The sequence below is a fragment of the Brassica napus genome, chromosome C5, assembly GCF_020379485.1.
Source record: "Brassica napus cultivar Da-Ae chromosome C5, Da-Ae, whole genome shotgun sequence".
NCBI classification, from domain to species: Eukaryota; Viridiplantae; Streptophyta; class Magnoliopsida; order Brassicales; family Brassicaceae; genus Brassica; species Brassica napus.
This window is the reverse complement of record NC_063448.1, coordinates 8186727-8203679: the sequence shown is the minus strand read 5'-3', so window position 1 is coordinate 8203679 and position 16953 is coordinate 8186727. Positions and strand designations below refer to the sequence as shown.

At 42.4% G+C, this 16953-nt stretch overlaps 5 protein-coding genes across 9 annotated transcripts; 2 read left to right on the top strand and 3 right to left on the bottom strand.

The window, feature by feature from the left end:
• Positions 1-300: 300 nt before the first annotated feature.
• On the bottom strand, positions 301-5435 carry LOC106390201 (sister chromatid cohesion protein PDS5 homolog E-like). 5 transcript variants are annotated; one of them, XM_048758163.1, is made up of 14 exons: positions 5203-5435; positions 4967-5118; positions 3686-3889; positions 3405-3586; positions 3192-3318; positions 2914-3102; positions 2093-2746; positions 1900-1995; positions 1742-1815; positions 1607-1658; positions 1429-1515; positions 1273-1316; positions 1127-1201; positions 301-1045 (listed from the first exon to the last, which is right to left on the bottom strand). In XM_048758163.1, the coding sequence occupies exons 2-14, from the start codon at positions 5096-5098 to the stop codon at positions 484-486; spliced, it is 2478 nt and encodes an 825-aa protein (XP_048614120.1). In that variant the 5' UTR covers positions 5099-5118; positions 5203-5435; the 3' UTR covers positions 301-483. The 5 variants fall into 5 exon arrangements, with proteins under 5 accessions (XP_048614120.1, XP_022558797.1, XP_022558798.1 ...); XM_022703076.2 differs by having other exon boundaries at positions 4967-5129; positions 5203-5430; XM_022703077.2 differs by having other exon boundaries at positions 1127-1198; positions 4967-5129; positions 5203-5430.
• Positions 5436-5637: 202 nt separating this feature from the next.
• Positions 5638-6964, bottom strand: LOC106390173 (40S ribosomal protein S12-1). The gene is made up of 5 exons (XM_013830579.3): positions 6906-6964; positions 6667-6730; positions 6147-6447; positions 5986-6051; positions 5638-5862 (listed from the first exon to the last, which is right to left on the bottom strand). The coding sequence occupies exons 2-5, from the start codon at positions 6672-6674 to the stop codon at positions 5803-5805; spliced, it is 435 nt and encodes a 144-aa protein (XP_013686033.1). The 5' UTR covers positions 6675-6730; positions 6906-6964; the 3' UTR covers positions 5638-5802.
• A 99-nt stretch (positions 6965-7063) lies between these two features.
• On the bottom strand, positions 7064-8347 carry LOC106392717 (probable CCR4-associated factor 1 homolog 7). Its single transcript, XM_013833515.3, has 2 exons — positions 8192-8347; positions 7064-8051 (listed from the first exon to the last, which is right to left on the bottom strand). The coding sequence occupies exon 2, from the start codon at positions 7972-7974 to the stop codon at positions 7129-7131; it is 846 nt and encodes a 281-aa protein (XP_013688969.2). The 5' UTR covers positions 7975-8051; positions 8192-8347; the 3' UTR covers positions 7064-7128.
• A 1785-nt stretch (positions 8348-10132) lies between these two features.
• Positions 10133-11925, top strand: LOC125587050. Its single transcript, XM_048757170.1, has 2 exons — positions 10133-11752; positions 11836-11925. The coding sequence occupies exons 1-2, from the start codon at positions 10133-10135 to the stop codon at positions 11923-11925; spliced, it is 1710 nt and encodes a 569-aa protein (XP_048613127.1).
• Positions 11926-12765: 840 nt separating this feature from the next.
• Positions 12766-13344, top strand: LOC106392715 (uncharacterized protein At4g04775-like). The gene is made up of 2 exons (XM_013833513.1): positions 12766-12924; positions 13024-13344. The coding sequence occupies exons 1-2, from the start codon at positions 12766-12768 to the stop codon at positions 13342-13344; spliced, it is 480 nt and encodes a 159-aa protein (XP_013688967.1).
• Positions 13345-16953: the final 3609 nt, after the last annotated feature.

Genomic DNA, 16953 nt, shown 5'->3' with positions numbered 1-16953 from the left:
AATAAAATAGATTTACATATTTTCTAATGATTTCTTGTATTACTATGCTGGATATGTTACAATACAATAGTTCTAGAAGAATATGGGTTCACAAGAATGTGTATACATGGAAAAGACAAGTCGTAAGTTATGCTTACAGTTTACTTGTCAACTCCTTCAAAAATAGATGTTTGGTTTTAGATTCAGACACTATTCTCTGCAAAGTTCAAAGCTATGTGTCTATTACAGGAAATGCTGAGACGACTACACGCACTATCACTGTTTGTGTATGATGGACAGCATATATTAATTGCACAAACATGTCTTTTAAATATGTATATTTAGATAGCTAGGTGACATGAGATCAAACTAGTTCCACTAAACAATAACAACCATAAGTCTCTAAACAAGCAGCTTCCACTAAACATATCAGTTACCTAAACCACAATAACCCATCTTATTTTTCCTGAATTAACATCATCTAACCATATTCTTATTCACGGATCAAACTGAAACACGAATAGTACCGACTTCTGCTTTATCAGTCTCTTCTTTAACTACTCTCTGATCATCTTCGTTTTCTACCTTACCAGTCTCAGGCACGCTTCTATGACTCTCCTCAGACATATCCTCCTCCTCAATCAATGTTGTGCATGCAGGTATCTCTTTAGCTGATCCTCTCCCTTGTACCTCAGTGTTGGGTTCTTCATTTGGCTCTTTCGCAGACTCTCGCTCTACTCCATCAGCTTTGGCAGCTGGCTCCTTTGCTACTTTATGTTCTTGTCCATCAGTTTCTGATATTGCATTTGACTTGTTTGTAGACTTTAACTCTTCTCCACCAGCTTTGGTTTCAGGTTCTTCCTTATCGTCACAATCTTTTTCACTTTCCTGGTGCATAGATCGAGTCACCCTCTGCCTTTTCTCAGTCCTGCCTTTTGTTCTGCCAATTTCAGCATTCGTCGCTTTTGAGGATTCAAGATTCTGCTTTTCTCTGCTTTCTTGTTCATTGCTTACGCCCTTCAGCTTAGTGGAGTTTGCTACAGGGTCGCTCTTCTTCTTCGAGGATCTATATCCATAAATGTGAGAGATTTCATTCAAGGATCAAACCTTCTATAACAATAACTAGAATTATTGGAAATTTTCACACCTGACGTCTGAAGAACTGCTCAGTTCCACATTCTTACACACATTTTTTCTCTTCATTGTTTTCTGCCTCCGCCTTCTGCATAAAAACGAGGTGCCAACTTAAAAATTGTGGGTGATTCAGGCAGACCATGAATGTTTCTCACTTACATGTCAGATAAAAGAGTAGAATCAGGCAGATCAATCTCCTTTTCCTGCTCAACATTTTTTTAAGAATATCAGTACACTTATCAATTAGATTATTCTGCAAAAGATTAAAGAAATGGTGAATGAATAAAGAGATGCACAATGTAACAAAAATCTCACATCACTGGATGAAGAATTATCCTGGATCATCTCCCAACGTTCTTTTTTAAGATCAAGGTTTTCAACATCCCCATCAGTATACGATACCTGCAACGAGCAGCAGTAGGATAAATTCTAAATCAATCACTTATGCAACAAACTGAGAATTTCGAATTAGTAGTCAGCGAAGTTAACTCACTACATGCTTCTTCTGACGACTAGAATAAGACTTTATGACGCCTTCATAAAACCTGTGCAAATATCAATGGTAAGATTGCTCCATTCATCACACAGTACTCAAAACGGAAGTTGGCATGTTTCACAATACACTTACTTCTTGTCCAATGGCCACCAGACTTTCAGTCTCTTACCAACTAATTCCTCACCGAGCTCACTATTATGGGACTCCTGCAAATAGGAATATAGCACATATGAAACACACAGACAAATCAAAGCTTCATACCATAGACACAAAAGGCAATGATTTCACACCACTTCCTCTCCAGCTGTCCGTTTCCTCTTGTGATGGCTTTTGGCAGTTTGTTCCGACTCTTTCCTCGGAGGCGTTATTGCACGAGAAATCTTCTTCTACACAGTTTATTCAATTATAAGTTTGAGGAAGAAGGAAGTTCTTGAGTTTATATTTTGACAAGAAAATTCATTTTCATCATATATGCTAAGCTACCTTGTTCTTTGATGACTGGAGAATATGTGAATACATGCTTGCACCTTTTGATTCTGAGTGGACTGATTTTTTCACACTGTCCTCTACCCTATTAGATTCTGCAAGTGGCTTCTTTGCAGATGCTTTTGCTGAACGATTCTGTGCTCTCTCCTTTTTACTTGACTTTGCAGCAGTCTTTATGCTATCTTCAGGCTTTTCAAGGTCAGATTCCATAAAATCTTCTTCTTCAGGATCATCTTTCTTCACAATCTGTTTCTTTGATACTAGTGCAGCTAAAGACCCTGCACCAAGATTTGTCTCTTCGATCTTACTCTGGCTCCGTTTACGTGACCCCTTCCTAGCCTTACTAGAGGGTGAGAGAGAAGAAACAACAGACTGATTCGTTTGACCAACTTCACTAGGCAAAGATGCTTTCTTGGCAGTCAGCTTTCCAAGTGACGAATCACCAAGTTCTTTTTCCTGCACCTTCTTGCTTGACGACGTCTTAAATGGATAGCCTTCCTCAGTATTCATTAGAGGATTGAGTTCCCGTCCTCTCCTCATTGACCCTGATTCTGTCTCTACGTCTGTACTTCCAGGCTGTACTTGCTTCAAATCGTTGTCATCTCCTTGCGCTCGAGTTCCACATCTTGCAATTCTCTTAGACATATTCCCCTTGTGAGACATCAAAAGATTTTTTCAGATATTGGTTAAGCAACAAACAATGTGAAAAGGACTTAACACTTAAAATGACAAAGCCTACCAAATATGTATATTCCAAGACTCAACCACAAAACCACTGTATAAGCAATTAAACCAAGAGCTCAAGGCGTTAAGGATACCTCAGCTTGTTTGGGTTTAACAACGATGTGTGCTTCAGCTTCGCCTTGGCATATTGCCAAGACTACTGGAGAATACATTTCCAAGCTAGTCCCTGTTGACTTCAAAGCTTCAATGATGCACGTTTGAAGCTTACAGGCGCAAGTAATTAGAACCTTCTCCGCAAGCCACGAAGCCACTGGTGAGAAGTCCTGCGCCATAGAGACCAGCAAAAAAAATCAAATCTTATGTCTATTGAAAAGCTTTGGAGACATAAACATGAACTGAGAAAAAAACTCGCCTGGCTTTCTTTGTTGAGAGCAGCCAAGAGAATCTCGAGCAAATCCATGGGTACTTCTTCACTCTCATGGATAACCGTCACCATTATCGCTTCCATTGAAAGAAGCACCGATTCAGGATGATTCGGTCTTTTAACAGATGCACAAAAGAATAGCCCATCAGCGTTGCACTTGCATAAAGCAGCATATAAGAGTTAATGGATGAGCATTGTTACCTAATGGTTTTCAAGAACTGGCGAAACATCTTTAGAATAAGGTCATCGCACTCCAAGTCCAACATCACCAATGATAATCTGACCCTAGAAACAGTATCAAGCACCCCAACGGCTTTCTTATAGCTAGGACATGAAGTATCAGCTAGTTTTCCAAAGGCTCTTACTGTCATCTTGAAGATCTCCTGTAAAGCCAGAGAAGCAAAGCAAAACGCCATGTGAGAGTAAATTAGAAGAAAACATTACAAAAAGAAGAGGATATAATGTAATGGTATAAATCAAACCTTCATTTGATCATCGTTATATGGGACCTCTGGGGCAGTTATCCTCATGATCTCGGTTAAGCAGGAGACAACGTAGACCCAAACATCAGAATCACGGTTTCTTAAGAGATGAGCAGATACCAAAGCCTTCATCAATGGTCTCAGTGCGTTCTGCACCGCAGCAATAGGATCTTGCACTAGCTTGGAGAGCTGACCCTCGGCTTCCTGCCCGGAGAAGCATCGAAATCAGATGGATTGAACATCATAAAACGCATAGAACACTAAAAGGTTTCACCTTTACTCTACAAAGGCATCTTCCATCAGACATTGAACACATTCATAGAGCAAAAAAAATCTAACTTTTTTATTCGGATCGCCAAGAAAAGAGAAACCCTAACTGCTTCTAATCTAATAAATGAAGATGAAGCATCACAATCACAAGACAACAAGAGACAAGATCACAAACTCCCGACAAGAAGCCCTAAACAAAATATACAAAATAAAACACAAACAACTCGAAAAACCCTTTTTATTTTATTGTAATTAATACAAGATAAACAACAATAAGAAACAAGCATTCCGCCCAAACCAAAATAAAAACAGACAAATCCATAAACAAATTCAAAACACAACTATACAAGAAACAAATAAGAAGAGAAACCAACAACAAGAAGAAGAGCGATAAATACAAGTAAATCAAAACAAGATAACAACAATCAAAAATAGACAGAAAAACAACAGAATAAGCCAAGAACAAAAGACAACCAATACAAAACCTAACAGGTTTTTCTTTACATCAAACTAGCATTCAAGACAGAGTGAGAACTACAAAACAAGATCCAAAAACCCCAGGAAGAGCCAATCAAGAAATGATACCTACAAGTAACAAGTTACAAGAAACAATCAAGAATCCTCTCTTTCTCATACCAGAACAACAAGAAACAAATAAAAACTTGCCTGAAGAAAAACCCTTAGCAGAAGCAAGTCCAAGACCCGCCTTCCAAGAAATTAGGAACACAGAGAGACACTCAAAGAAAACAGATGAGATGAAACCCAAACATACAAGAAATAGAACAACAAAAACAAGAAGTTTCACACTAGTACATAAGACAGAACTACACAAGACGTCACAATCAAGAAACATTGATACAAAAAAAAAAACAACACAATTTGCAGAACATCGAAACACAAAACACACAATGAAAAGAGAAACCCTACCAAACTAATCGCAACAAGACAGATCAATCAACAAGAAGCCATTTGTAAGGAGAAAACGTTACAAAATCAGAGAATGATTCGCACATTGAGAAGATGGAGAAGCGCTTTGGTAGATGATGGAGGCTTGAGGAGATTTTTTCCAGCATTGACGAGTGCTTCAGAGAGTTCAGTCTCTCCGACAAGAGGACCCATCTTTTCTTCTTCTGAAAACAACATCTAATGATTGATTCAAAACCCTACAAAACAGCTGTTCTTGCCGCCTCAAAATCCAAATTGGTCAGAGAGAGAGAGAGAGAGAGAGAGAAAAATGACAACTTTACCAGTCTGAAGCGCCCTTTTTATAGTACGCTGTGTTGAACATGCAAGAACTGTGAGGAGATAAATAACTCTCATCAAGAGTTAAGAACGAACGTTTAAGCCTATAATGAACTGTTAATTGATGCTAAGCTCGGACTCGTCACTTCCCGCCCTTTTTCGGAACTCTTCACTGTTAAGAAATTGAAAATTTGAATGTGTTTTTGTATTCGTCTAAAAAAAGTATAACCACAGGGTAAGTAACAGATGAATACTAGCTAATTTCACTCAAGATTAGCTGTGGATTAAACTGAAGGATGAGTTCAGCAAAAGAAACCACAAAAGCTTCCAAGAAAAGAGTAGGGAAAGTTTCCAATTTCATTCTCTTATAATCTTCATTTAAGCTTTGATTAAGATTAGCCTGTAAAATTTTTAACATTTATTTTATGCAAAAAAAATACTAGTAGGCAAAGAAACTTCAATAAAATGGGCCTTGTAAGAGTCGAACTTACATAACAGCAAAACTTGATCATGTTCAAAACAAAGCGCGAGAGCTGTTTGCTAAAATATTAAAACCAAGATAAAACAGGCATTGAGAAATTCGAGATTTAAAATGCGCCTTAAACTTAGTTGGATTCAATGTGCTTCTTGACGATATTGAGGGCAGTTGTATCCTCACCGTAGTCCTGAAACAGCAATCAAGAAACACACAGTAAACAACCAGATATAAGAAGAAAAAAAAAAGAAATTAATTATATGGATTTAGTGACTATATCTCATTCACATAAATTGAGACGTAAAGACAATACCTTGACTACAAGACATGAGCATCCAACAACCTTCCTGGCATTGCCCTCGGAGTCAATCTTACAGAGCTGAAACAACATCAAATATTCAATTTTGTTTAACCGATCCTTCATTCAGAAAGAAAGGTATGTATATGGAGATTAAGGAAAGCATAAGGACTTACACCAGCCCACTCGCCGAGGGTCTTGGCACTTGGAACAGTAAGCAAGTTGATGTTGTGATCAGCGCATAGAGCCTTAACAAGCTTCACGTAATCAGGCTGGTTGCAGTCTTCAGCCAAGACACAAAGCTGAGCCACACGCTTCTCAATAAGCTTAGCGCTCTCATGGAGACCACGGACAACACCACCATGAGCACGAGCTTTCCTAAGAGTCAACTCCAATGCGGTCAACAGGTCCATATCTTCTGGGATGATGGCCGCTGGCTCAGCAACGGGAGGAACAACAACTGGAGCAGCCTCGTCACTGAATAAGAAGGATTCAGACAATCAGTATCAGTATTCATGTCACAACCTCAACCTATCTAGAATAAGTCATCTCCATTGTAATCTAATCAAGTTCCAACTACATAGACCAGAGCTTTGATTCAAACTAGAGATAAAAATTATCACAGACGGTTGGCTAGTTATTACTGGTTCCGCAGGTTGAGAAATGCAGCGTAGCCACAACGCAAGAGAAGCTTACCCCGACATGGTGTCTCTTTAAAAATGAGTTTAAAGACGGGAAAATAAACAGAAGTCCTTGTTATCTGCCAAATTTAAACCAAAAAAAAGTCAGCTCAAACAAAATACTATGAATGAAACTCTTAATACAGTAACAGCTGCCTAAGAAGAACATAGTTAGACTATCAAATGCATGGACCAGATAAGGAATAGATCGGATCGTACAGCGTTTGATGAACTGAAAAAGAAAAAGAGACTAACCTCAAAGACGAATACGGCTGCAGCAGAAAGGATTGAGAAAGAAAATTGTGAACTATTTATATGGAGCCTTTAAAGTTGTCTAAAACCCTAATGGATCCGTATGGGCCCGGCCCACAAATCATGGGCTTCTTTTCGAAAAATGCAAAAGAAATAACCAAAAAGAAGAAAGACCATATAAAACTGTTTAAATTTCATTTTTTTTCAATTTGTTGTAATCATCTTATCAGCAAGGAGTATTATTATTAACAGTTCCTAATCCATACAAAACACCACAATACATATCCAAGGAACGACCAGCGAAGCGCGTCTCCTTCATCGTCCTAAACACACGCGCCGTGAGCAAACTATCCGACCCCGCCTGGTGCGAGACACCGACTCTCTCCACCTCAAGACGCTCCGCCAGCGAGCTGAGTCCGCCGAAGAGATCGTGGCAGAAACCAATCATGTGTTTGATATCGAAAACCCTCGGGAAAAACATGTTCACCAGGTACAAAAACTCGGATTGCTTATCCGGCAGATTCCTCCCGGTGAGGAGCCTCAGCAAGTAGCCGAAGTCGTACCCGCAGTGGAACGTCACCCACTGAATCTCCTCGTTGAGCACCACTCCCGATCCCATGAGCAGATCCGCGAAACGTTTCGACTCGACGCCGAGCCGGTTGTTCCTATCGAAGTCGATCCCGGAGCGGCGGAGAAGCTCGATGGAGTCAGGGGCGTACATGTCGGTCCTGAGGTTGAATTCTCTGAAATTGAATTGCCAGACGCATTGCCTCCTCTTGTTGGTTCCCAAGGTTGGGAGGTTTCCTTGGTCGTCGGATAAGGTGAGGCCGAGCTGGATCATGTTGAGCATGTTCACGTTCGTCTTCAAGGACTCGTAGCAGGTGGAGTCGTCGCGCCTTGGGTTCGCGTCCGTGGTTACTTTCTTGCACACGGTTCCGGGGAACTCCGTGTCCATGGCGACGTAAGGGAAATAGTTAATGGCTTGCGAGATCAGAGACATCTCGTGGTCGAGATTCTCGTTCCAGACGTTGCGGATTTCGATCGCGTCGTCTTGTTTCGTAACCATCGACATGATGGTGAATCCGCGTCAAGAAATTGAAAAACCTAGAACGGATCTTAGAGGAAGATCCGATCTGGTTTGATCAGTATCTGCGATCAAAATTCAAACGCTTGAGAACAATCAATCATCAAAGACGACCATATCTTGCGTAAAAAGATTCAACGAAACAAAAATGAAAACATGGGAATCAACAGATTGATATAGAAACGCAGAGGCGGGGGAATCGAACCTGGATTCAAAGGAAGAAGGTAATAGATTAAGATCCTTTTTTTTTCTGGAGAAGGCGGCGAATCTCCAAGTTAGGGTTATCGAAGAAGCGGGAAATTGGGAGAAGAAGGAAGTGGGGGTGTTAAATATTAAATCGATTTTTCTCCAGTCTTTGGCAAAATAATAATAATAAATCGATTTTACCTTTTCAGGCTTTTATTTTGTTTGCTCTTCGCCACTATTTTTTCTTTAATTTCAACACCAAATTAAATCCTAATTTGATCTTAGCATTTATTAGTTCTTAGGGTTCTCATTTCTTTACCAAGAAGAAACCTATAAAAAAACTACAGACCAAGATAATTTAAAGCCTCCCTAACCGCTAAAACAATAACCAAACTTTCTCATTTTAATTACTGATATAAAAGAGACGTTTACGTCTTAGGATACTTTTTTGTGTTTCTTGCATGTGGTATGCTTTCCTCCTTGCTTTAACTATTCCAGTCCCCAAAAAGCTCTTCATAGACAAACTTTCTAACCATGGTTAAATCTAAAGTGGCCAAGTAACTTCCTTTGATATTTGTCGTTACATGGGCTTGGTCGCAATTAAATGGTTAAAGTTTTGTAGTACATGAAACAGAGCTATTATTTGTGAGCCGTTAGATGCATATATTTTTGGAAAAGAATCGGACAGCTCTTGTTGAATTCAGTACAACGATGCTTTAAGCGGTAAAGTAGGTTTATTAATTGTTTGTTCTTATCTTCTTTCTTCTCTTCTAGCAGCAAAACTTCCGGCAACCAAATCTGAGAGTAAGGTTTTTAGGAGTTATAGATCTAGATGCGTCTATATTTCCTCTGGGTTTTGCAATGTATGCAGTTGTTCTGAGTTTTTTGACCATCTTTGTTTTGCAGGCGTAACAACTTGTGGTCACGACATGGACGAGTATTGCATGGTGATGGCCGGCGACTGGGTTTGTGGAGAAGATGGGAAATGGAATTTTTTCGTTGACAAACAGCAGATGTCTCGCATGGTCCCCTTCCGAGAAGGCATTACACTGAGCGAGTTGGAGGCAAACGTCATGAAAGAGTTCAGCTACGGGGGAAAGCTGGGGAGTGTAGCCTTAAGTTACTGGCCACCGTCATCCATAGAACTTGCGACAGGCATCAGGACACCCCCTGTTCTGCTCACCAACGACGGCGCGGTAGGGTTTTTCAGCAGACACCTGAAGGTCGGCGCCCCTATGAATCTCTTTGCCAAATTCGATGCCTTTGATCTTGGGAATCAAAGTTCCCGAGATGAGTACAGGTCCAAAGGCTACCGCACACCAGCTCAGGCAATGAAGAGAAAGATGTTCGACGATGTTTGGAGCTCCGGTAAAGGTGGTTATGTCTCATCGGCGGCCTCTAAAATCGACAATGTTGTTGTAGAGGAAGCGAGCTCTTACGCGAGGTCGAGAAGGTTGAAGAGAAAATCAGGGGCGAAAGCCTGAGGAGCAACGAGGGTGAGCTGTGCGAAACTATCGATAGCGACTCCAGTTTGGCTGATGAGGTAGATGACAGAGATGTTCGTCCTAGAGGATACGACAAAGAGTTCTGGGCCCCGTTCATAAGAGAGGACAACGGCGGTTCTGATGTTGTGGATAAGGTCTTCAATGCTGAGGACACTACCCGTAGGACTTATAGCTGCACCACCAACAACGCTTTTGACCAAACAGTCGTCGCAGGCGGCTCCAGACCCTTCAATGCCAAAACTACAGCAGAGGCCGAAGACGTGAAGTTTCCATGGTCGGCAAACCCTGGTCACCGTAATGTGGTCACACCGACGCAGAGGGAGACGCGTAAACTAAAAGAGGTCGATGAAGAGGAGTTCGACATCCCGTCCCTCTTCGACGACACCACATACGAGGTTGAAGAAATACCATAAATTGATTCAGATAAAGACGATGGTCGTGTCTATGTTGGAAAGATGTATGGGAGCAAAGAAGATTGTCAGATATCGTTAGCAATCTATGCTATCAAAAACCAATTCCAATTTACGCAGACTGTTACGAAGTTGAATTACTTTGTAGTGGAGTGCCCTGACGATCACTGTGACTGGAGGGTAACGGCTCATGAGATGCGTGGTTGTGGTTACTACGAGATCAAGAAGGCACAGATCGACCATTGTTGCCCTATTGAGACCAGAAATGGATACAGAGGGAAAGCAACCTCAAAGGTTAAAGTTGTTGTCTACAAATCCAGATTTGGTGAGCACAATAGGAACCCGAAGGCAAAAGATCTACAGAGGCTAGTGTTGGAGGATCTACGGCTATCCACATCGTACATGAAGTGTTATCGTGCTATTGATATAGCAACGTCTGAGGTTACCGGGACTGACGAGGAGTCCTTCCTGAAGCTACCAGAGTACCTCTACATGCTCAAGCTCGCCAACCCAGGAACAATTGCTGATTTGGAAACCGAGGTAGACGACGACGGTGACGAGCGCTTCCTGTACTTGTTTCTTGCATTTGGGGCTTCAATCGAAGGTTTCAAGAAGCTTCGCCATGTGCTGGTTATTGACGGCACTCATCTCAGCGGAAAATACAAAGGTGTCTTGCTGACTGCTAGTGGGCAAGATGCTAACTTTCAGGTCTTTCCACTTGCATTCGCTATAGTCGACAGCGAGAACGAGGAAGCTTGGACTTGGTTTCTTCAAAAGTTAGAAAGGATCTTAGCTGACTCCAAGAATCTGGCCATAATCTCAGACAGGGCCGCTTGCATTGCCACCGCAGTGAAACGCATCTACCCTCTGGCGCATCATGGGTGTTGTATTGTTCACCTAGCTAGAAACGTCAATTCCCGCTTCTCTAGCAAACGTTTGGCGAAGCTCGTCACGAAAGCTGCGACTGCTTACAGGTTATCTGATTACAAGGAATACTTCAACAAAATTAGGGGATCTAACAGTGCCTGCATCATATACCTCACTAACATTGGCGCTGGTCAGTGGTCAAGATTCTATTTTGGGGGTGAAAGGTATAATATCATGACCAGTAATATAGCAGAGCAGCTCAACAATGCCCTTGGAGAGGGGAGGGGATCGCCAATTACGGAGCTTGTTATCTTCATCCAGAGGATGATGACTAGATGGTTCAACGCACGTAGGAGAAAGGCAGAGCAACATCATGGGACCGTGACAGTTGAGGTTGACAAAGTCATGACTAAGAGTATGGCCACAATGCGAGGAACTCAGGTTAACCCCATTTCAAACTGGAGCTGCGAAGTTGTTGGAAAGTTTGGCGCAAAGCACCATGTCATGTTAGAGGAGAAGAGGTGCACCTGCAAGTATTTCGACCGGATCAAAATCCCATGTGGTCACGCCATGCTTGCTGCAGATCGTCTAGGGCTTCCTTACAAGTCACTGGTTGGTCACTGGTACAAGACCGTTGCTTGGAGAGAGACGTATGCAGGTCTAATATACCCGGAGGAGAAGCCACAGGACGTAGAGATTCCCGAAGATATCAGCGAACGAATATTGTACCCGCCAATAACCAAACGTCAGGCTGGTAGGCGTAGGAAGACGCGCATCCCATCAACCGGCGAGTTCCCAGTAAGTGTGAATATATTTTTTGTCCCGTGCGACTCTTCTTTGTTGAGAATGTTTCTTATTAGTGCAATTGTTTGAAACACCAGGTGGGGAAGAAGACCAAAGTTGTGACGATAAGGTGTGGTCGCTGCATGATGGAGGGTCATAACAGGACACGTTGTCAGAATCCTATATGAGCCATCGATTTACCGGTAGCGTAGCAAGGGGTTGTTTTTTGGGGGCTTGCAACACCGGTGTGGAAGAAGTTTTGGTTGCGGTGACGTTCCTGACATGTTTGTTTCGTTTCCGTGGTGTCATCGTTGTTATGATGACCCTCGTAGTGTTTTTGTTCGGGTATTTCAAAAAGGAAACATTTTTTGCGGGGTTGTTGGAGTGGTTATGGACAAGCATGGCCTTTTGTTTTGTGTGGTGTCGCACTGCACATTTGGTTCACTTTTGGCATGCATCTGGATTGATGAAAACTGTTTTGTGGATTTTTATTTAGCGTATCTGTTGGTTTGTTACACCCAAAACAAAAATGTGATTTTTACGTGGTCATTGTTTACGTGGTCAGCGATAGCATCTCGCGTCGTGACCCTGTGGATACGATGAATATGTGTGTTTGGTGAACGCTAAAACGGATAGTTTTAGAACGTGAATTTTTGTATTTGTCAGAATCAGCCTAGAGATTGAAAACTGAACAGGAGTTTATTGGTCAAGCAACCCGTGTTTTTTGGTTATGGTCCACCAGCGTTTTGGTAAGTGTCAAAAAGCAAAAACGTTTGCGGCAACGGTGTGGTTAACGTAGTCATGGTCAGATTGTATGTTCCGCGATGTGACCATATGTATGTGAGCTATATGGTTGGCGGGCCATCTTTAAAAATGGTGGGAATGCGAAAGTAGAAATGTTTGAAAACGTAACCAAACGGGGTTTTTTCTTGTCGTTTTGGGTTTTTTTTTTTGACCAAATATTATAATAAGCTTTTTATTTTTGTAGATCTGAGCGTGGGCAAATTTCGTTTTGGTAGCAGGGAGCGATGAGCTGCACGACTGGGAGTTCGGTGAATCGGGAAGAACGACATAAGTCAATCGGAGTCCCTATGCGTTGCTGGTGCGGGAGGAAGGAGGATTTTCTAGTGTCGAAGACCAATGAGAATCCGTATCGGAGGTTCTACCGTTGCCAGGGCGCGCTGCAGGTACATTTTTTTTTTGGAGCTGGATTTGATTGATTTTTTATGGTGGGTAGAGTAAGTAATGTTTCTTTTTAATTTTCTACGACGAACGAATAACTACAGCGGCAGACTGAGTTACACCTATTCAAGTGGGTAGAGGTAGCTATGGCGGAGGAATTCGAGGCACAAAAAGTGGAAATTGGGAAGGCTTTTTCTGAGTTGGAGAGGATGGGAGGGGACTGTAGTGCATTGGGTCGTTGCCTGAAGTCTCAATTTGGAAGCCTAGAGGACCGTGTTTGTCAATTAGAGAATGACGCCAAACTGAGGAAAGCAGAGGAATGTAGTAACAAACGGAAGGCCGTTGTTGGAGTTTCTCGTCATCTTGGGGTTGCAGTTTGTGTCGCTGGTGGTTTAGCTTTGGTGTACAAAGCTGTATGCGGGTAGTTTGCTGGCAGGTGTTTGTGTTTGTGTGGGCATTGACTCGCGGTTTTATGTGTTGTGGGTAGCGTGCAACGTACCTAAGTCGTTTTTGTAAATTCGAACATCTTGTTGGACTGGGATGTAGGTTTTAATTTAGTAGGATGGTCTTTGCGATGAACTAGACCACGTGTCATTTTATTTGTATATGTTGATCTTGTCTCGGCATTTTGGCTATTGTTGTTTCGTTTGTTATTCCCAATCCTCTGTGTTTTGTTTCTATGTGAAAGCGTGGTTAGAGACGTTTGATTTGGCTATTGTTGTTTCTTTTGTTATTCCCAATCATTTTTTTTTCTATATTTCTTTTTTAAGGCGTGGTCAGAGCCGTTTGATCTGGTCTGACCGTATGTTTTTTGGTTGATTTTAGACGTCGTACGCATCCGTTAAAATTTTTTTTAACAAAAGATTGTCCTAAAGCAGAAGCCACGGTGGCGATACCCCAAACACAAACGAGTTTCGATACAGTTAGATAACAAAAGCTGATAGAGTTTACAGAAGCTAAAAAGACGATGGCGTGGTTAAGTAGTAGTGGGCGGAGGCTAATGGTTAAAGTAAGTGGGGATGACAATGTTGCGGTAGATGTCGATAGCGTATTGTTTGCGCAGAGTAACGACCATAACGTCCGTTAGCTCCGCCATATGCGGGTCTGGATCTCCATTAGCATGCATTTCCATGAACTTGACACTAAAAGGCCCGCAATCCCCGCCGCTGTGGTTGATCTATATCTCCTTTCTTCGTTGAAATGTAAATGGGCGAGAACCATCGAACTGTGAAGGTGAGTTGGTGGTCAGTTTGCTGATGACGAATGAGAGCATCTCAAGAACTGGTTGTAGGGCAACTTTCACCTTTCTTTCGCAGTAGAGAGTTAAGAATGGGTCTAGGACCTCAACATGGCTCAAGGGGAGATTGATAGCTAGACCGACCCAATGTTTGTCATCCCATATCATTGGTGCGTAGATTGTGTGGATGTTGCTAACCCATTTCTGGCCTGGTAGTAGAACAAGTTTGGACAACTGTGAATCCCAGCGAAACATATCCTTGTCAACAGCGGCATTGAATTGTCTCCATTTCTTCTGTATGTAAGAAGTGAGCCATGGGGTAACGAAGATGTTGTTTTCCTTGGCTAAAACGTTTTTGTGAGACACACCGGTCATGTACATTAGGACTTCCATTTGCTGCAAGAATTGTTGTCGAGACAATTTTTTTACTCTGTTAGATATAGAGTTCAAAATAAGCTGAAGTTGTTTCGCGTAGATAACGTACGGTGCTGTCTGTCCATTGGCCTGGAGTTGCTAGCTTTATCAGTGATGAGTTTGTGAAGGCTGTAGTGTATAGGTTGATGTGGAGGCTGCATTTTTTTTAGTCACGTGGTTAGTGGTCAATGTTTTAAAGCAAAAAGCGAGAACACATGAATGTCGTAGGCAGGTTACTTACATGTCTTTGTGGTTATGAAGAGTTTTGTGGAAGAACTCCCATAGTTGTGGTTGAATAAGAGGGAAAAGCATTGTGGCGGGGACTGTGAGTGAGTTTTTCAGCAGGCGTGCTAGCTCTTGCTCTTGCACGGAGGGGGAGTGATCTGGTTTTGGTTTTGAGGGCGAGGAGTCGCTGACGCATAGAAGATCAGACGTAGCTTCAAGCAACGTTCCGGAGTGTGCCTGCAAGCACCGAACTGGTTAGTAGGATAAGACATTTTCTAGACGGAAGAATTAAAATTGGTTTGATCCTTACTTGGACTGATGTGCTGCTTGTGGTAGTATGGTTGGAAGTGGCTTGTGAGGCGAACGCATTAACAGTCGATGCGTGTGCAATGAAGCCTAGCTGGGAGGGGGTTTTCATTGAGGCCGGTTTGCGAACTTCGTTGATTCTGTTAGGTTTAGAGGAGATGAGTAGGGTGCTTTGGGTGGAGGGATATAGTCGTGGAGGTGCGGACGAAACTTGTATTTCGTGGGTCTGTGAGGGCTGTTTAGGTGTGTTGTGGGTAATTTGGAGTTTGGTTTTGGTATGAGTAGACTGTTTGTCTGGGGAGCTGTTTGGTGTGATGTCAGTACTAGGATTTTGGTTTGTTGTTTGGGTTTGGTGAAGAGGATTTTGGTTTGGTTTAGAGGCTTGGTGTGGACGTTGAGGAGTTGAGGTTGTTTCTGCTGGCTCAATAGATCCGATGACGCTGCTGATGATGAGGTCTGCATCATCGGTTGTTATCTCATTTGGTCCTGCTGAAAAACGCTGGGCGTTGTACTGGCTCTCAACTGGAGAAATGGATGTTGGAGTTGGCGATCGTGAAAAGGAGTGGATGGGTTCTTGTGGTCGACAGGAAGGTGGTAGCACCTACAAAAAAAATGTAAGGCTTTTGGTATTATAAGGTGGTTGTAGTAATCGACAGTACATAGTTAATATTTTTTTCAAACTAGATTACCTTGGTTGCTTGTTGCGAGGAAGCGCCTTGCTTTGGCTGGCGGGAGTTTATGATTTCCAGAAACGGTTAAACGGTCGGGTGTGTTAGGAAGCGCTAGAAAGTGCATAATTTCGTGACTTAGTATTACCTGTAGCATTTGAGCAATGGTTGTTTCTCTTGAGTTGCTGAGGGCCGGTGATTGTGGATCTTGTGATTGAGTAGAGTTTTCCAAGTATCCGTCGGAGAGCTGGTCGTGACCAGATGGTTGGGAGCTTGTGGTTACCTACCACAACATGTTGAGATTAAGTTGTAGGAGGTAACGGTCATCAATGTAAGTGATTGTCCATTCAAAATATAAGTTCTACCTGTTGGTTTTCATCATTTGTAGTGTTGTTGTCTGCTTGTGTAGGGCTAGAAGCTGGCCGCTGTCCATTGTTGGTTTCTTGCGGGCTCATGTCCTGGTCCTATACGAAAGCGTAGTATGTTTAGTGGCCAGTGGTGGTACATAAAAGTGTATGGTAGTTGTAGTGTACCTGAGTAAACTTTGATTTTCCTTTACGCAGCGTTGGTGTCATCGAAGTCAATTTACAGCCCGGCTTCCTGTGGCGTTTCTTCAGTTTCAATTTGAGACGCCGATTGTCTGACTGCAGCTGAGATAATAAATTGTCGTGTTCTCTGATTTTGGCTTCTAGCCACTCGTTCGTAGGCGCCCTGGCAGCAGCATCAGCTTTGAAGTAGTTTGAGATCCTCCTTTGTTTGCGAGATGATGATGGTCCTTTTGTTGGAGCTTTGTTTACTTTGAGAGGATGTTTCTTGGGGACTGTTTGCTTCCTGTGAACAGTTTGAACTGCAGGAATGAAAACGAACTCAGGGTTGGATGTATCGCCGCCTGGCCAGTCGGTGGGCTTAAATTTATTGCCAGATGCGATCAGGTTCTCCATATAACAGACTCGCTCGTCGTCAGCTTCGCCTCCCCACGATGGTGCATTTGGAGACAGTGGTATCAGTGATGTTACAGACAGCTGCATTGGGCACACAGTTATAGTATGCAGTGGAGAACAATTGGTAGAAATAAAAGCATAGATTGTGCAACTAACCTGTGGGTTTACTTCGACTGTGAGGAAATTTTCAAGGTGTATAGAGCCATGTGGTGGTAGGTGACCTTTTTCTAAGTCTAGCAATGT

Coding starts and splice junctions, on each gene's coding strand:
- LOC106390201 (XM_048758163.1), bottom strand. CDS start 5,098: ATGTTGTTTTCAGAAGAAGAAAAGATGGGTCCTCTTGTCGGAGAGACT. Junction 3,319..3,404: donor CAGTTCTTGAAAACCATTAG/GTAACAATGCTC, acceptor ATCTGTTAAAAG/ACCGAATCATCCTGAATCGG. Junction 1,659..1,741: donor TGGTGGCCATTGGACAAGAA/GTAAGTGTATTG, acceptor ATATTTGCACAG/GTTTTATGAAGGCGTCATAA.
- LOC106390173 (XM_013830579.3), bottom strand. Junction 6,052..6,146: donor CCCTCGGCGAGTGGGCTGGT/GTAAGTCCTTAT, acceptor ATGTTGTTTCAG/CTCTGTAAGATTGACTCCGA. Junction 5,863..5,985: donor GCTCATGTCTTGTAGTCAAG/GTATTGTCTTTA, acceptor TTGCTGTTTCAG/GACTACGGTGAGGATACAAC.
- LOC106392717 (XM_013833515.3), bottom strand. CDS start 7,974: ATGTCGATGGTTACGAAACAAGACGACGCGATCGAAATCCGCAACGTC.
- LOC125587050 (XM_048757170.1), top strand. CDS start 10,133: ATGTATGGGAGCAAAGAAGATTGTCAGATATCGTTAGCAATCTATGCT. Junction 11,753..11,835: donor CATCAACCGGCGAGTTCCCA/GTAAGTGTGAAT, acceptor TTGAAACACCAG/GTGGGGAAGAAGACCAAAGT.
- LOC106392715 (XM_013833513.1), top strand. CDS start 12,766: ATGAGCTGCACGACTGGGAGTTCGGTGAATCGGGAAGAACGACATAAG. Junction 12,925..13,023: donor GTTGCCAGGGCGCGCTGCAG/GTACATTTTTTT, acceptor GAATAACTACAG/CGGCAGACTGAGTTACACCT.